Source organism: Panthera uncia (genome assembly GCF_023721935.1).
Source record: "Panthera uncia isolate 11264 chromosome E2 unlocalized genomic scaffold, Puncia_PCG_1.0 HiC_scaffold_19, whole genome shotgun sequence".
Classification (NCBI taxonomy): Eukaryota; Metazoa; Chordata; class Mammalia; order Carnivora; family Felidae; genus Panthera; species Panthera uncia.
This window is the reverse complement of record NW_026057588.1, coordinates 8,929,855-8,948,054: the sequence shown is the minus strand read 5'-3', so window position 1 is coordinate 8,948,054 and position 18,200 is coordinate 8,929,855. Positions and strand designations below refer to the sequence as shown.

Below are 18,200 nucleotides of genomic sequence, written 5' to 3'. Positions count from 1 at the left end.
GCTGATGTCTGCAGCTTCCTTTGAAATGCAAGGAACAATAGGGCAGGAGAGACGGACAGGTCCCCGGAGGCCTCTTGAAACAAGTACAGCGACACGTGGTCTAGGTGGTGGGGTACACGGGAAACTCCACTTTACGGCTGCAAATGCATAATTTGGGGGGGCGGGACGTGCACGTGAGGGTGATGGTAATGGAGCCCAAGCGTCAGGACTGTTCACGCCGGTTCCTTCCACGGCCCCGCACCTGCTTTTCAATCTGCGTTACTTTTCCTGAAGCAGGTCCCGCAAATTGTAAAAGCCTCGGGCACCGCAAAATCCAGATCTGCCTCTGACTGTCCTGCAGAAATGGGAGAACTACCTATCCGTTGGGTCCTGGCTGAATAAGCAATCCCCCGTCTATACAGCAGATCGGGCACTTGGCTCTTGGAAGGGACGGGGCCCATCTCTGGCTGCAGCCTGCAGGTGTTAAGAGCTCGGATGTGGGAGCCGGCATCCTCATTTCATAGCCCCCTGTGTTACGTGCTAGCTGTGCAGCCTTGTGAAGGTTACACAACCTCTCTGTGTCTCGCGGTCCCCACCTGCAGTATGGACATCACGGTACCTCACGGTGCCTTTCCACAAGGATCGGGCGAGACTGCCCGTGACCGTCCTTAGCAGAGAAAGTTCTGTGAGCGTTTGCTATTCTAACAATGTTAGGAAAAGAACGAAGATGGGTTGTTTATTTTTTTTTAAAGTGGAACCTTGCAGTCTGTGCCAGGGACCCCTCGCAGATGCTCTTTCCCTTCTGACCCCTGATCGCTCTCCTGGGAACGTGCCCTAAGCAAAGGCCGGAAGTCTGGGGGGAGGCCCGATGCCGAGGCAGGTTGGCCCGAGTGCTGTGCAGAATGGACGGAAAGGCGGCAATGGACGTGGGCAGGCCCGGCCGCTCCGGGAGGAAGCCTCCGCGGCCGCTCCCCGAGGGGTCGGGCGCACGAGTAACGACCGGGACGTGTTTACGTCAGCCGCTTTGTGCAAAGACGCAAACGGGATCTGCCGCCGTCCCCGCCCCAGCGCCCGGTCCCGCGGGCGCGGGGACTCCGGGGGGTGCTCTCTCCTTGCTACCACCTTTTTCCAGCCTCCCCGAATCTTCTATCGTGGAGAAAGCCTTTTTAAAAATAGGAATTCGTGAGGCCCCAGAGCGGTTTCCCCGATTGGTTAAGCGTCCACTCTGGATCTTGGCTCCGGTTTTGATCCTAGGGTTGGGAGCTCAGGCCCTGCCCTGGGCTCCGCCCTGGATGTGAAGCCTACTTAAAAGCAAAAGCAAAAAAGGAATTCGGATGCGGACAAAGAATCCTCCATACATAGGAAGCTGTGTGCTGTTGGCTGTACTTGATTAAGAGACGCAGAAATCATCCAAATACAGAACAGTAGGAAACGGGTTTTTACAAGTAGTGTGTCTATGCTTGGGAGGTTTCACCGCCATCTTTAAAGAGGCAGCTTTTGGACAAATTTTTAATGAGCTGGGGAAATACTGATGATCTGTCTCAGAACTGCTAAATGGGCCAAGGGCACAGTAGCACCTTGACCAGTTTGAAGACGTCTGGAGACACATGCACAGAGAAAGGCGCGTGGAGATTGTGCCCCTGAAGGTGAACCACGGTGGATTCTTACCTCCTTCCCTACATCGCTTTTCTGTACCTTCTCCGGGTCCTCCCGGGCTCCTCACTGCAGGGGACACCGGGTGGGCCCGACCGACCTCTGCACCCCTGGCAGCAGAGGCTGGAGGCAGCGACTGGTCTCCCGGCCGCCCCCGCAGCCGCCTTCTGGAGAGAGCAGGCTCCCGCGGGTGGACTCCCTCCAGACCCGTGGGCGGCAGAGGAGACCCCCAGGGTCACGGCCAGGACTGGGCGTCCTCGAACCCGGCGGTCCTGGCAGCGGCCTCGGAGGGTTCTGTGCTGTCGTCCTGGGTGTCACTCCGGAGGACGTGGCCCAGATCCGCGGCTCCAGCCCCCCACGGTGTAAATACCCGATCCCAGCTCCGATCCCTGTCCCCCACAAGTGTGCGTTGCTCTTATACTCAGGAAAATCATTTTAAAATACTAAGGAGCTTTCTAAGGAAAGTAAACCACTGTGAAAAGTTGACATTTTTGCCGTGTTCATTTGCCCGCAACAGAGATGGGGGCCCAAAGAGGGTAAGACGTTTACCCATGGCCACGCAGACTCACAGACTTGCTGAGAGAGTCCGGGCCCAGCCAGGATTTCCTCCATTCCCCTTGGAGAGCCCAGCCCTCCATGAATGAGGCAGGAGCACAGACAGACAGACAGCTGAAGATTCCTCCACCCCCCTGTGCCTTACCTTTTGTGTATGTTCATGGGGGCTGAGGGGGTGAGGAGGAATGTTGACTGATCAAAAGTCCCGTGAGCCAAAGTCTGGAAGCCCACTTACATGATTCCCCCCGGGGCAGAAGCCTGGCAACATGATGTATTCTCTCTCTTAATGGCAATAATGCCATTTTAAAAATTAATGCCTGTTTCATCTGTACAAAGCCATTTCTGTCCCAAGCGCTTGTGTCCAGATACTGTGACCCTCCCCGCTTTGTTTTTGTTTTACAGCTGAGGACTCTGAAGCACAGAGAAGGGGAGTGACTAGCCCAGACGTGTCCAGATTTGAGATTCCAACCCAAGCCCTGTCCACTGTCCCTTTGAAACAGCCCTGCCGTTTGTCCCCAGCCTCGTTCGGGCTCAGTATTAAGCCAAAATACTGGTCCTCTCCTGCAGCTGGTATCTGAGCAGAGACTGGGATAAAACAAAGGCGGCAGCCATGCAGATATCACAGGGGAAATTTTCCAGGTGGCAAGAACAGCTAGTGCAAAGGTCCTGGGGTGGAGAATCTCTGGAAGGGCAAGGAAGACCTGGCTGCCTGCAACTGAGTCAAGGAGAGAGCGTGGGAGGTGAGGCCCATGCTGCAACCAGGGACCGGGTCATGCAGGGCCATAGGGACCACGTGAGGAGAGAGTCGCGCGGACTGTGGGCAGGGAACGGATTGTTGGGGGCCAGAGATGAAGCAGGGAACCCACCGACAAGGCAAACCGCAGTAGTCCAGGCAGGAGATGATGCTCCTGGACCAGTGCGGACTCAATGGAGGTGGGGACTTGCCAGGTCTTTGATAGGTCTTTTGAGAGGTAGAATGCACAGATCGTGTCAGAGGCTGCGTGTTGGTACGGAGGCCAGAGGGAGGTCGAGGATAGCGCCAGGGATGTTCTTGGCAGAGCATTTGCGTGGATGGAGGTGCCCTGTACTGAGATGGCACAGGAGGGAACACACACTCCAAAAAGTACAGCTCTACCCTCTCCCCGGCCGTTGCGCAGATGGAGAGGGAGACAGAATGCAGGAAAACGGAATGAGCGGACGCAGGAGGCACGAGGTAAAGGATCAATGGAGATGGGAGAGCCTGGGTTTGGGGCAGAGAAATTTGGGTTGGACTTTGGCCCCGTGAAGCCGGAGCTTCCCATCAGGCTTGTGAATGGCGAGGTGGCTGAAGTGGCTGGACGCGGGTTGGAGCACAGGGGGCTGGTCAGCTTGTGGGTACGGGTGACCTTTGAGGCAGTGGGAGTGGGTTCTAGGAGTTGAATGTAGACGAGGAGCGAGAGGGGCGGGAGACGGAGGGAAGAGGGAAGGGAAGGGGGGGCAACAAAGGGACTCGGCGGCGGAAGCGGCCGGGAGGGCAAATGAGCCACTCCTGCCCCCACCCCCACCCCCCCACCCCACAAGGCTGGAAGTACCCCCGGAGGGAGGAGGGCTGGCCGGGCTGCATTGCCGAGAACTGCCTCGGGGATCCAGGGCGGGGACGCCCCTGGTGACCGTGCCCGGAGCGGTCTCGTGGCGCCACCCGTGGTCCTGCGTGAACACGAACGTCCTTCTCTGGTTCTGACGGTCAAAATGCAGGTCTCCCAAGTTCAAGGGGAAGCGAGTGGAGATGCGGGAGAGGCAGTGGCCGCCAGGGGGCGCCTAGAGCCCGCGCCCGGAACAAGCCGTAACGGGAGGTTTCCGCGCGACCCTAATCCCCCGTCACCCCTACTCGGGACCCCTCCAAGGGCCACACTGCAGCAAGTGGGGTGAAAGCTAGATCCGGGTGAGAGGAAGCTGCTGCATTCTGAATGGGCAGGAGCAGATTCGAGAAGTCTCTCTAGGTCCGCCCAGGGGGGTCTTCTGGGGGTCTGCGGGCCTGCAGGCTGCCGTTTGAGGCTTGAAAGGTCCCGGGCAGTCGACGAGACTTGACCAATCTGTCCACACTGGTTATAAACCCCCCACTTGGGCCTGTACCAGGACCTTGCCCTGGTGGGGTGGGGGAGTGGGGGGGGGGGTGAGGCGGGGTCGCAGACCTGGAGGGGGCGGCCGGGGGGCGGGGCTTCAAGGGTGAGGGCCTGCGGGAGGATAGGACAGACACGGATCCCTGCCCGCGAGGGACGTGTGTAGGTCGCGGTGAGGGCGAGGCCAGAAGGTTGGGAGACAGGTGCCCTACCGGCCCTTGTCACCTTCTGTGGGCCAGAGGTACCAAGCCTCCCACCTGACCACCCCACCCGGTTCCCCTGTCCTATGCCCTCCCCCATTGTCAGGCTGAGACCTCACCTCAAACCCCTAGGGGTGGCCAGGCATCAGTTCACCCCCTCATCCATCAGTGGATCTTTATCTATCTATCTATCTATCTATCTATCTATCTGTCTATCCATCCATCTATCCATCCACCCATCCACGTATCCACCCACTGATGGCTTATCCATGCATCCACAGAGACAGCATGCTGTGGGACTCCCATTTCCACGAAGTTCTAGAACAGGCCAGACCAGTATGGTGGTGTAGGTCGTTGGTGATCCTCGTAGGGAAACTGACAGGGAACGTGCATGAGAGACCTTCTTGGAAAAGGAAACCATCTGTATCTTGATCTGGGAGGTGGTTCAACGGCCCTACGTGCGTGAAAAAAATCGCCAAGCTGTACGGTTAAGATTTGCGCCCTCGAGGCGCCCCAGCTGGCTCAGCCGGGAGAGCGTGCTACGCTTGATCTCTGGGGGTCGTGAGTTCAAGCCCCATGCCGGGCGTAGAGCTTACTTTTAAACATTTTTTTTGTGGGGGCACCTGGGCGGCTCGATCAGTTCAGTGTCCAACTCTTGGTTTCGGCTCAGGTCATGATCTCATGGTTCATGGGTCTGAGCCCCGCATTGGGTTCTGCACCGCGAATGCGGAGCCTGTGTGGGATTCTCTGTCCCCCTCTCTCTCTGCCCCTCCCCTGCTCTCACCCTTTCTCTCAAAAATAAACATTAAAAATTTTTTAATTAAAAAAAAAAAAAGATTTGCCCACTTTACTGTGGGGAAAAAAAGCAAATTTGTAAAAAGGGTGCACTTCACTGTTTTTCTTTGAAAAAAAAGAAAGGATGGTCAGGGAACACCTCCCTGAGGAGGTGACATCTGAGTCAATACCTATATCACCAGCACCCCCGGATGTTCCTAGGCTTCTGCAGGTACAGACACAGGTACTCCTTGGTGTGGCCCCCGCCTGAACACTTGTCCTCGCTCCTTCGGGCTCCATATCTGCCAGAATAAGTCACACTGGGTTCCCTCCTCCTGCCCAATGTACCAGTGTCCTTGGCACCGTATGCCCCGTGTAAACACAAGAGGACCGATGAGAACTCCGTGGGACTTTGGACAAATCGCTCCCCAGTGGAAGAAGAGCCTACAAGCCTTCCTTTAAAACCTTTAAAATCTGAAATACGCCCTTCCCCTTTAAGGATGCAACTATGCTTCGCATCAGCCAAAATCCGCCAGGAAAGAACACGACCCTCCCCCCCAAACTTGCCTGAACTCTGAGCGCCTGGTACTTGCCTCGAAAGAGGTGAGAATTCTCGCAGGGAGAGGAAGATAAGGATTCCTCGTGGTGCTAACGAATGACTTCGTTCGCTTTGCACTGTCAGCACGGAACCTGATGTGGGGCTCGAATCCATGAACTTTGAGATCAGGACCTGAGCCGAGGTCGATGCTTAACCAACTGAGCTACCCAGGTGCCCCTTAAATACACTCTTTTTTTTTTTTTTTAATGTTTATTTATTTTTGAGAGAGAGAGAGAGACAGAGCGTGAGCAGGGGAGGGGCAGAGAGAGAGGGAGACAGAGCATCCGAAGCAGGCTCCGGGCTCTGAGCCATCAGCCCAGAGCCTGACGCGGGGCTCGAACTCACGGACCGTGAGATCATGACCTGCACCGAAGTTGGACGCTCAATCGACTGAGCCACCCAGGCCTGCCCCTAAATATACTTGCTTAAGGCTGCCTTTATCTGACAAGTATTTGCTGGGTGCCCGCCATAAGCCACTCACCGCTTCACATGCCGGGCACGTACGAGGGAGGAGGACACGACAGAAAACCAGAGAGCGCACTTTCTAGGGGAGAGACAGCCTGACAGCATCCACAATTCGTGAGTAAGATACATAAGATGCCAAGGGCGTAGGTGCCAGGGGGAAGCGGGGACACAGAAGGCCGGGGAGGGGTTACCATTTTCGGTAGCGTCAGGGATGGAGCGATATTTGAGCAAAGATCTGAGGGAAGTGAGGAGAGAGCCCTGTGACTGTCGGAAGGAAAAGCGTTCAGGCGGAGGGAACAGCCCATGCAAAATCTCTGAGAGGAACCTTGAAAACGTGATGCTAAGTCAGACACAAAAGCTCACACACCGTAAGATATATTCACGCAAAAGTGTGCACGCGCGCACACACATGCACGACTCCTATCCCTCGTCGCCATTAATTTCCTAGAAGAAATGATGGCTTAAGGGTCATTTTCAAAATTAGGAAAAAGCTCTGTGAACACACTAAATGCCACTGACGTGTACGCTCTAAAATGATTAATTTTAGGGGCGCCTAGCAGCTCGGTCAGTTCAGTGTCCGACTCTTGGTTTTGGCCCAGGTCATGATCTCACAGTTTGTGGGTTCGAGCCCCTCGTCCGGCTCCGTGCTGGCAGTGTGGAGCCTGCTTTGGTTTCTCCCCCCCCCCCCCCCCCCCCCGCCCAGCTCGCTCTCTAATAAACATTAAAACAAAAAAGAGATTTAAAATGATTAATTTCTGTTATGTGTATTATCCCTCAGTTAAAAAAAAAAAAACCCAAAAAACTGTGAGGAGGGGTAAGATCGGAGATAAGGGAGGGGGCCAGAACATGTGGGCCCTAGGGGTCCCCAGTGAGGACTCTGCTTAGACTAATCCCGGGGCCCTGGAGGGTTCTGAGCAGAAGAGGGGCTGGCGCCCCCTGGTGGCGTTGATGGGAACAGGCGGCAGGCGACGGAGGCGGGGCAGGCCCCAGGGCGCCCCAGCGGGAGGTGATGTTGGCTCCCCCAGGGCTCGCAGGTGGAGGTGGGGAGGGGCAGGTGCATCCAGGATACGTTTTGAAAGGAAATCCACCAAAAGTGGCTGACGTACAAGGAAAAGGAGAAAGTCAAGGTTTATGCCTGGTCTGGAACTTCCAATTTCCAGATTTGGGGGGGGGGGGGGGGAGAGATGGGGGCGGGTATCCAGAGCTCTGGTCTGAGACGCCAGTTAGACACCCGATTGTAGGTGGCAAGTAGGCAGTTGGGATGTAAAAATCTGGAATTCAGGGGCTGGAAATATGCATTTGGAATTTGCATGAGCCCCCAAATCTGTGAACATCTGCCCATTGTCTCCCTACCCAGTGCAGCAGAATTTTTATTTTGTAAAGTGATTCCAGTCGGGCCCGTCAAGGGCAAACACAGTCAAACAACGTGGGGTGCTCTGTGTTTTACTGACTTTTTCTTCCACAGTCTTTCCTCTCCATCAGGGGTACCGGTTGTGTTGGGGGCCCCAAACCACCCCTGTGTTCCAAGACTCTCCGGAAGGCCCCACGGGAGTCAGTACGTAGTTGATTTATTTTTCTTTTAAGCTTATGTATTTATTTTGAGAAAGAAAGAGAGAGAGAGTGCGAGCAGGGGGAGGGTCAGAGAGAGAGGCAGGGAGAGAATCCCAAGCAGGCCATCTGCCTGGCGTGAACTCCAAAAGCACAGCGGGTGTCAGCGCGAAAGATATTGTTTCATTCAAAAAGCCAAAACCGTGGCGCAGTGAGCCTCCTTATCATTTAGGGAAGTTTTATATCAGTAGAGGGAAGTGTCTATCAGCCAATTTCCCCAGACTCAAGGCAAGGGCCAAATTCGCAAGGGGGGGGTGCTTTCTAAGGATAGCACCCCGGTTTCTCTCCTCCCCCCTGACGCCCCGGCTCAGAGACCTGGTGGCAGTGATTGATTTGAACAAGATAAGAAGCCAGATAAGGAACGGAAAACATGAGATCTAAACCAGCAGCTAAAACCACAAAAACGTCTGGAAGAAACATGGCCTGAGGTTTGACACAGATACTTTACATAGGACGCGAAAAAGGACAAAGAGAAAACGCAAGGAAAAATACGAAAGCAAAATTAAGCAAGCCCTGATCGAAATTAAAATATTTTGCTCGTCAAAAGACACTTGCAAAGGGGCGCCTGGGTGGCTCTGACGGTCAAGCGGTCAAGCGTCAGACTTCAGCTTAGGGCATGATCTCACGGTTCGTGAGTTCGAGCCCCGCATCGGTCTCCCTCTCTCTCTCTCTGTCCCTCTCCCCCCTCTTTCAAAAATAAATAAACAAACAAAAAAAAAAACTTGCAAAAATGAGAAGGCACGCCACAGACTGGGAAAGTGCTTGCAAATCGTATCTCCAACAAAGGAACCTGTAGCTACAATATATAAAGAACACTTACAACTTAACAATTTAGATGAGCGACCCAACAGGAAGTTACTCAGTCGGTTAGGCATCCAACTTTGGCTCAGGTCGTGATCTCACGGTGCGTGAGTTCAAGCCCCGCATCAGGCTCTGTGCTGACAGCTCGGAGCCTGGAGCCTGTTTCGGATTCTGTGTCTCCCTCTCTCTCTGCCCCTCCCCCACCTGCACTCTGTTGGTCTCTCTCTCTCTCTCTCTCTCAAAAATACATAAACATTAAAAAAAATTAAAACAAAAAAAAGAAAGTCAGCTTCCACACATGCTGGACCCACGACTGGCCGAAGCGGGGTCCTCCCCAGATGGGCTCAGTCTGTGCAGGGCTCAGTGATCCTACGTGGATAGGTGGTGGGGGAGGGGGACAAGAGGAGCCGCAGCCCCAGGGAGGCCCTGACCTCATGCAGAGTGACAGACAGAGGGACGGAGGTGGTCCTGACGCTAATTACCCTGCACCCAGGCGTTGGAGCTTTCGGGCTCCCTGACATCACCCCCCTGCCCCGCCCGGCTGGCCCACAGGAAGGTGGCTCAGAGTACAGGCTCCACAGCCGGACAGCCGGGGGTCACAACCCCTGCTCTGTGCTTTGTGTGACCTCAGGGGAGTGCCTTCAGTCTGCCCATCTGGAAAATGGGATCATCATAGGGAAGCAAGTTCCAGGCTGTCAGCTCAGAGCCCCACGTGGGGCTCGAACTTGGAAGCCCATCAGATCGTGAAATCAAGGGTTGGATGCTCAACGGGCTGAGCCCCCCGGGCGCCCCGGGCTGCCCTTACCAATTACATAGCTGCCTTCCTTGATCTGTTTACAAAATTCTCTGCCCCGGCACTGCCTGCCACCCTTTCCTGCCTTTATTTTTCTTCCCGGCACTCGCTACGCCCTCGGGGAATACGTATTTGTTTCTGGCTTTTCCTTTGTCCGTCTCCCCAGCCACAATGTGAGCCCCAGGAGGCAGCCATGGTGTAGCCGGGTGGGGGGGGGGGGGGGGGGGGGGACAGCTTAAGAGTTACCATCAGTCTATGTATGTGTGTGAGGGAGAGAGAGAGAGAGAGAATCCCAGCCCAGGGATCATTACTAATTCCACCAGCCTCCCCACTGCTGGATAACAAAGACCCCTTTGTTCTCAAGGGCAGAAGTGGGGGGTGGGTGGCGGTGTTCCTCTTCTCTCGAAGCTTCTGGCAAGTTCTCCACCCAAAGGCTGGCCAACAAAACACTCTGGGGAGCTTCTGCGCGGGTGCCCGGCCGGGCCACTTGCTGGGTGTGCTGGGAAAGCCAGTGGGGGGGGGGGGGGGGGGGGGGGGACCGGGAACCGTACCTGTGACTGACAGAGTAGTCAGGACACGGCTGGGGGAGCCCCGAGGGGACCGTGACCCAGGCCAAGGGGCTCAGGGGGGCTTCCTTGAGGGCGGTCCTGTTACAAGATAGGTTTTGGAGAAAAAAAAACAAAAAAGGGAAAATCAGGACTCACACAGAATCCAAAAGTGAACATGCGATTGGAGACTGGGGAGTCCGCACGCGTGAGGTGTTACAACCTGTTCGGAGCAGGACCAAAGAACAGACACGTTGACAGATCAGGAACATTGAAGCGCATGTTCAAAGGGAAGCAAAACGTTTGGGGAGGCGCTCCGGGTGCAGAGGGCGAAGAACAATCTAGCAACATCCGCCCCTCCCCCTCCAAGGGGGGGACATTCCTCAGGCGCTCCTGGCTGCCCCAGAACAAAGAAAAACAAATACTGTACCCGCCAGAGATCAGGTCGTGCCCGACGTGAGTCTCCATCAGTTTAGGATATCTTAGCAAATGACAAGAAAAAGGCAACCTTGTCAACAGCCCAATCTCCAGAAAAACCTATTGACTCAGTTTCCTGGAGCGCCAACGTCACTCTCGCCTCCGTAGTGATGGGGGAACAAAGGCAAGAAAGAAATCTAGGTCAGATTAAATCCCCTTAGGGGGCGGCCGGGTGGCTCAGCGGTTAAGCATCTGACTTCGGTTCTGGTCATGATCTCGTGGGTTTTGAGTTCGGGCCCCGCGTCGGGCTCTCTGCTGTCAGCGCAGAACCTGCTTAAGATCCTCTGTCCCCTTCTCTCTTTGCCTGGAGCCTGTTTCAGATTCTGTGTCTCCCTCTCTCTCTCTGCCCCTCCCCTGCTCATGCGCTCACTCTCTCTTAAAAATAAAGAAATAAGCGTTAAAAAAAGAGAACTCATGCGCATGCCTGCAGAGAGTTCGTGTGCATTACCCACAATCTGCAGGGTATTAAAACAGAGCCCACCATCCAGAAGGATTCGGTCTGTGTGGGATTACGTCCTGCCCCGAATTCACGTCTGTCGAAGTGCTAACCCCCCAGGACGTCCGTATGGGACCTTCTTTGGAAACAGGTTCACCGGTAGATGTCAGTAGGTAAGATGATGTCATACTGGAGGAGGGTATCCAGCGTGACTTGTGTCCTTATAGAACTGGGAACTTGGAACTCCCACCGCACCGGGTGCACACAGTTTTCCACGGAAGCACGCGGTTTTCCCTAGCACAGTGTATGTGAACCTGCGTCCCTTCGCTCCTGGGCGAGGCAGAAACTGCACCAGGTTGAGCCGTCGCACAAGGAAGCGTTTATCTGCAGCCAGGAAGGAGATCTCGGAAAACAGCTTCCGAACGTGACTCCCGGTGGGATGAATATTTACACAGGGACGCCCCCTCCCGGAGGTAGAGGCTGGGAGGAGGTCCTGCGAGCGCCTGAAGGCAACAGCCCGACGCTCGCCTGGGGTGTTATGTAAATGAGGCTAGCGCAGGGGGCGGGGTTAGTATTATAATGAGGTAAAGGTAGCTGTCCGCGGTTGGAGAGATCGCTCCATCATCCGCCTGCCCGGGGACGCGTGGGGTCAGGGGGTTAGGCTCAAGCCGGTCTGGGTGGTCTGGGCTGGCCGGAGGTCTCGTCTGGGCAGTGGCTACTGCGCAGCGGGGCGGGTTTTGCTTTTCACTTGCCTGAGTGAAGAGAGAAACTGGAAAGGAGCTTAAGGAAAAAAGTGGGGGGGGGGGGGAAAAAGGCAGAGGAGTACGAGCAGGGGGGCAGTCAAGGTCAGGTCTTGGGGTTTAGCTGGCGACAATACGTGGGCGCCGATTTCTCCGAGGACGAGCAGGAATCGCGCAGGGGAAGAGGGCAGAAACAGCATGTGCAAAGGCCCAGAGGCCGGAGAGGGCGGTGCGGTCCAAGGGGGGATTGCAGTGGTTCCGTGTGGCTAGGGCACTGAGACCGGGCAGGGACAGGTCGTGCCAAGATTTGGGTTTTTGTTCTGAGGGCTCTGGAAGCCACCGAGAGAGACCTCTGTATACGGGACATCGATTGTACCCAGCCCTGTGTTAAGTGCCTTATATCACAGGCTCATTATATCCTTCTGAGACAACGGGGATCAGAAGTCACACAGCCAATCGTTAGAGTCGAACTGGCACCTGCCTCGGGGCAGGGTTATAGCAGGTGAGGACCAAGGACCAGGAGGCGGAGGCAGAAGCTGGGGCGGGAAGGTCTAGGGCAGCGTTCATCTTTCTCGAGCTAGCTAGCTCCACGCGTCCGACACTCAAGGCTCTCCACCCGTACGAACGCACTGAACGTCCGCACATCAACCCCCATCCTCCCCCAACTGTCCCCAGGCTAAATCACTCCCACTAGGGAAGGGATTGATTTTGTCTATTTTTTTGCATCGCTGATGGCAGGCAGGTACGCGGGTACGTATTGGTTAAATGGGTAAGTAGTCCTTGAAGGCGATTACGCCCATCTTCCAGACGGAGAAAACTGAGGCTCAGGGAAAGGCTCCCGCTCTAATCCCTTAACTAACTGCTGGCGTCCGGCACTTTCATGAACCCCCTTGCCTTGGAGACGGCTGGCTGGAGAGCGCCGGCGACCGCCACGTCGACCAGGCGGCGCCCGGGTCCAGCCGCCAGGCCTGAATAAGAACGCGGGGACCCTGCAGCGCTTCCTGGAAACCTGGGCTTCCGGGGCCCGCCCCCGCACACCCCCAATGCGTTCGGACCCCGCCCTCCTACCCTCTTCCGGGGGAGAAAAGGGGCCCCAGGGCCGCCCCCTCCCGGCCGGCGCTGGAAAAACCATCACCCTTATTAGCAATTCCGTTTAGTTCGCGGAACGTCTGGTCCAGAGCCCCGCCCCACGGGCCATACCATTCCGGCCCGGACGGGGGGGGACCGCGAGGGGACGCGTAGGGGCTTCCCCCGGGATGACTCCTGTCCGGATGCATCCTGGCCCCAGCGGGGGAGGGGAAGAGCCCGCGTAGGGGCTCAGGGTGCCGGGCGGCAGGGTCCCTGGGCCCCCGCCGTGGGGCCCGCCTCCCCCAACCCTTCCCGCCTCCCCCCGCCTTTCTCCCGCGTTGGTTCGCGCCGTGTAACGCCAAGCAACAACCTTTGTGCGACCGTCCGGGTGTAGCGGAGTTCGCCGGTGCACGCCGCAGGTGGGTCGCCTGTCCGCGCCCCGCCCATGCTGCGGTCCCCAGCCATGGCCCTCGCCATCCGAGTCGTTTATTGGTAAGCACGACGGCCGGAGGCCCCCTCCGCGACCCCCTGTCGGACCCCATCCTCGACCCGACGGTCCTGGGGGCTGGACCTACGGGGATCCTTTCCCGAGAAAAGGGGTTCCCTGCGGGTGGGGTGGGGTGGGCGTGAGCGGAAGGGCGAGAAGGAAGGGCGTTGACCCACCTCCCCAGGGCGTGGCATTCAGGACAGCTCAGGTTCTCTCCAAGGTGGAACTGGGACACGCGGGTGGTCATTTTAGACATCCGGGGACCCCGGGGGGGGGGGCGGGGGGGGGGGTCAGCTTTGTAATGGGAGAGGGGCCTCCGTCATCGCTAAGGTTGGCCCTCCCCCAACGCCGTCAACCTCCCTGGGGTGGGGACCGCGAGAGTCCGGAAGGTTCGAGAATGTTCCAGCGTGGGTTTGAAAGGCACGAATACTGTGGATGCCCGTCGTTAGGAACCCTCCATCTTTTCGGTTTCTCCACCTGCAGAGGGGAGAGAGTGATCTCAGTAGTTAGCCGCGGATGGAGTGCCGGTATCGGGTGCTAAACATGTTGGGTCCAGCTTCCCCCCTGCAGGGAAAAAGTCCCGAGTGGACCGGGGATTTTCTGTCTTGTTGACTGCGTTATACACCCCCCCCCGCACCCCCCCCTCCCCCCCAACCAGGGCTGGCATCTAGTGCTGTGCGGGCTTGCATAGACACGCCTGCACGTAGGCGCTTAATAAATGCCTGTTCAGTGCGTTTCTCCTCCCAGAAAGGAGGAGAATTTTAGCTCCGTTTTGGTTATAGGTTGTGGGAGAGGGTGGGGGTCAGGTCAGAAGCCCGAGTCTGAAATGGCCAGGGGGCAGTCGCTGATTTTGAAAGACTCAGATCGGTCTCAGCGGTGGAAATGTTCCTGCAGCCTCAGCAAAGCAGAGGGTGGGGTGACATTTTGAGGCCCCCGGGAGGCGCGTGTTGCAGACTCCAGTCCAGAAATAGCATGTCGTGGGGGTTGGGCAAGCGTTTGGAACCCGTCCTCAGGACTGGTAGGACCTTGGGGATCCAGGAGTAAGGGTTCATCCCCTAGACCTTCCCACTGGGTGGGGGTGGGGGCGGTGATTCCGCGGTTCTTACCCTAACGCGGTTCTCTGTTTCCCTCCCTCCTGCCTGTGTCTCGTACTTGTGGTCTCTCTTTGTCACCCCGCTTTTCTGCACCCCGTGTCTTTTGTCTCTCCTCCTCTGTCGGTTTTCCTTGTGTGTGGGTGTCCCCCGTCCCCTGTGCCTGTGCGGCTTTCAACATTCTGTGTGTCTTTTCTCTCCTCTCTCTGTCTCCTCTTTGGTTTTGTCGTTTGTCCCTCTTGATGTCTTCCTGGGCCCCCTTCCCGGTTCCCCTCTTGCCTCCCCGCTGCCTGCCTCTTCCCTCCTCCGCACCCCCTCCCCCCCCCGGATCCCCACCGTTTCCCCCTCTCCCCTGGGACCCACTCTCTCGGACCTCCCACCAGTGGTGCTTGAGGCTACAAGTCCAAGGTAAGCAGAGTGGCCAGCCCCCAGACGTGTCCCTGGGAGATGAGGGAGGACGGCAAGCGGCTCGGCCCCCGTTGACCCCCCGATGTGACCTCCCACGCCCTTTTCAGTATCTTCAGCTCAAGAAGAAGTTAGAAGATGAGTTCCCCGGATGCCTGGACATCGTGAGTCTGGGGGATGGGGGAGAGAATCAAAAACGGTCTCCTTGTGTGTCCCCTCAGCCCTGAGTGGCCGCCGGGTGGTTCGGGTCGGCCCTACTCTTCACCCATATTCTCCCATTTCCTGGGGGTGCAGGTGACCCCAAGAGGGCATCTCAGCCCCCCCAACGTCTCTCTCTTCCCAGTGCGGCGAGGGGACTCCCCAGGCCACCGGCTTCTTTGAAGTGATGGTAGGGGGGAAGTTGGTTCACTCCAAGAAGGTATGTCCGTCCGTCCTACCTTGTGTTCAGCCTGGCTGAGAGTTGGGATCCCGGTCCTCGCTTACTCCTTCCCTCTTCTTCACACCCCCAGAGAGGCGATGGTTACGTGGACACAGAGAGCAAGTTTCTGAAGCTGGTGGCCGCCATCAAAGCCGCCTTGGCTCAGGGCTAATGGGCCCCAAAGGCAGAGGTGAGGGGGGCCCAGCCACTGGACACTGTGATTGACTCCCCGTTCCTGGAATTGACAGCTAGTTTGGAACCCAAGGCCAAGTTTCCAACCCAATGTATTCCAGACCGAGTAGCGGTTTCTATCTTGTGCTCTGGATCACGGAGCTGCTTTTCAGCACCTTCCGAGCCTGGTTTCCCATTTCCCGGCCAACATGTTCCAGAAGAGCCCCAAATCCGGCCTGTTCTAGAACTGGGCAGACCAGAACCAAGGTCTAGCTCCTGACGCTTGACAGTCTGGAAGGACTTGGTACCGTTCCCTAATCTCAAGAGTCAGTCTTTCCTCCGGTGTTCTGGAACTAACTTCCATCCCAGTGTCCTGTGAACCCAACTTCCTGTCCCCAGGGTGCTTTGCTCCAGAAAACTGGTTCTCGGGTGCTTTAAACTCAAGTTCTGTTTCTTTTCCTTTTTTTTTTGAAATTTATTTATGTATTAAAAAAAATTTTTTTTAACGTTTATTTATTTTTGAGAGAGACAGAGCGTGAGCAGGGGAGGGGCAGAGAGAGAGAGGGAGACAGAATCCAAAACAGGCTCCAGGCAAGCCCAACGCGGGGCTCGAACTCACAAACCGTGAGATCATGAGCTGAGCTGAAACCCAGAGTCGGACGCTTCACTGAGCCCTGCAAGTTCCGTTTCTTTAACGTCCTTTACTGGAGCAGAGTGAGGTCACATTACAGTGTGAACTTGAACATGGCAGAGCAGATTGAACGGGTGTGGTATAAACGTACTAGCCTCCTGCCTGACGTGCAGGGGTCTGAAGCGAGCAGTGTGTCCCCCTCCATCCCCCTGCCGCCAGGGAAAAAAAGAGAAAATCAAGAACTGTGGAATTCTAAAGCTGCACGAGCTGAACACTTTCGTGCAGTGGGGCTGGGGATTCAAATTCTGAAAAGGCCGACACAGAGCACCTCTCCTGCACAAACGTAACCATTTGCTGCTCCCGAACTGTCGGCAGCTCAGGCGGTTACTTAAATCAGCACGAGGTTTCCTTGGGTCCCAGAGAGGCCGTCCACCAACGGGTGGTTTCGTCCGACGCGAGCGAAAGTGGGGTTTACGCGAGAGAAAGGAGGGCGCCGTGGTTCTCGTTTGCACATCTTGCGGGTGCGGCTTCCAGGGTCTCCCAAGACCACCCTCGGGATGTGTGAGTCGCTAGAAGGACCCGCAGAACTCAGCAAGGTCACGCCTGCGGTTACGGTTCATTATAGCGAAAGGCAGCGAAGGGAGAAGCAGGGCCGGGTCCTGGCGGTCCCGCGTCACGGAGGAGTATTGCGACAGGGAAGCCGTGGCCGACCTTGGCCCCCGGCCCCTCCAGAAGTCAGGAGCTGCCACCGCCTGGCCCAAGGCCCCACCGTGAATCACACTGTTAGCATAGACCAGTCCCTGTGGCCCAAGGCCCCAGGCGGGACATTCATTCATTCCCAGTGCTGAGAGGTCACCCTCAGGAGCTGGGGCCCCGCCTGAGGCCTGGCACAGCCGGTTGGTGACCGTGAAGAGGTCTTTTCTGGGGCTCGCAGCTGGAGTGGGCGGGCGCGGGTGTCCCAGAAGCCCGTTTCTGTCGGTGGCTTCTCTGGAAACCGAGTTTCCCCGTGGGGTGCACATGATAGGTGTTCAGTCACATCTCCTAGTGGCCGCCTCTAGCACTCCCTCCCCCCCCCCCTGCCCCCAGCCTCATTTCTCTCACGAGAGACTCGACTGAGAACTAAGTCTTGGCCCACCTTGCCCGTAGGGTTACAATTTTTCCATCACGGGCATCCCCTGGTCCTTGTGCCTCAGTTTCTCCGAGAGCACACGAGCAGGGGAGGGGCGGAGCGAGAGAGGGCGAGGGAGAGTCCCAGGCAGGCTCTGTGATGGCCACCGCAGAGCCCAGTGTGGGACTCGAACCCAAGAACCGTGAGAGCATGGCCTGAGCTGAAATCAAGTAGGATGTTCAACCGACCGAGCCCCCCCCCCCCCGGGTGCCCCCTTTCCCCATCGCTTCTCTCTTTCCCCTTAATCGTGGGCCCTCACTCCCCCAACCTGGCCTTGTTCCCTGCAATCTGACCCCTCCCCCCTCTCTTCTCTGCACAGTCCAGTGACCTTGGCCCAGCCCCTCGTGGCCGACGCTTCATGACGGGAAGGACTGAAATGTCTGGTGGACGCCTGGTCTTTCCCTGATGTCCCTGCGGCCGCTGCGTGGGGGCAGAGACTGACGCCTCTGGTCCTTGCCTCTGTGTGTGTGTGTGTGTCCAGGCATGTAGCTCTGCTCCCTGCCTGCCTTGTTCCCTCCTCTCCCCACTTGCCCCCGAATCCCCCAGCACCCCCCCTGGTTACTCCTGCTCCTGGCTTCCTTCTTGGGGTGGCGGAGAAAGGATCTGGATGAGTGAGTTGTAGATTTCAGCAGTGTGGGTAAGGGTTTACCGTTCAGTAAACATTGGATGAGTTTAACAAAACGTGTCTTGCGTGTGTCCATTTTACCCCTGGAACCTCCTCCCCAGCCTTGTGCCACCTCCCCGCCACCCCATCTCTGGCCCAGGAAATGGGCCTTGCTGATTACGAAGCCCTTCATAGCGGCTCCGAGGTCGTGCCGATGAGGGATCAGGCAGCATGCAGCAGTGATGTTCATTTAAATGAGACCCGGGCTCCCAGATTGGTCCCAGTACATCCTGCCGTGGCCCCAGATTCGTAGAGGCTTGTACGAGTCCGCTAGGGTGGCCATCACAAAAGACCAGACCGGTTCCAACAACAGAAACCGGGGAGTCCGAGGTCAAGGTGAGGACAGGTTTTTTTTTTTTTTTTTTAACTTAAAA

General features: G+C 56.7%; 1 protein-coding gene across 2 annotated transcripts; it reads left to right on the top strand.

Moving 5' to 3' along the window:
• Positions 1-13,148: 13,148 nt before the first annotated feature.
• On the top strand, positions 13,149-17,859 carry SELENOW (selenoprotein W). 2 transcript variants are annotated; one of them, XM_049621635.1, is made up of 6 exons: positions 13,149-13,283; positions 14,753-14,777; positions 14,885-14,938; positions 15,118-15,192; positions 15,284-15,382; positions 17,482-17,859. In XM_049621635.1, exons 1-5 carry the CDS (start codon positions 13,237-13,239, stop codon positions 15,362-15,364), a joined length of 282 nt encoding a protein of 93 aa, XP_049477592.1. In that variant the 5' UTR covers positions 13,149-13,236; the 3' UTR covers positions 15,365-15,382; positions 17,482-17,859. The 2 variants fall into 2 exon arrangements, with proteins under 2 accessions (XP_049477592.1, XP_049477593.1); XM_049621636.1 differs by lacking the exon at positions 13,149-13,283 and adding an exon at positions 13,629-13,805.
• Positions 17,860-18,200: the final 341 nt, after the last annotated feature.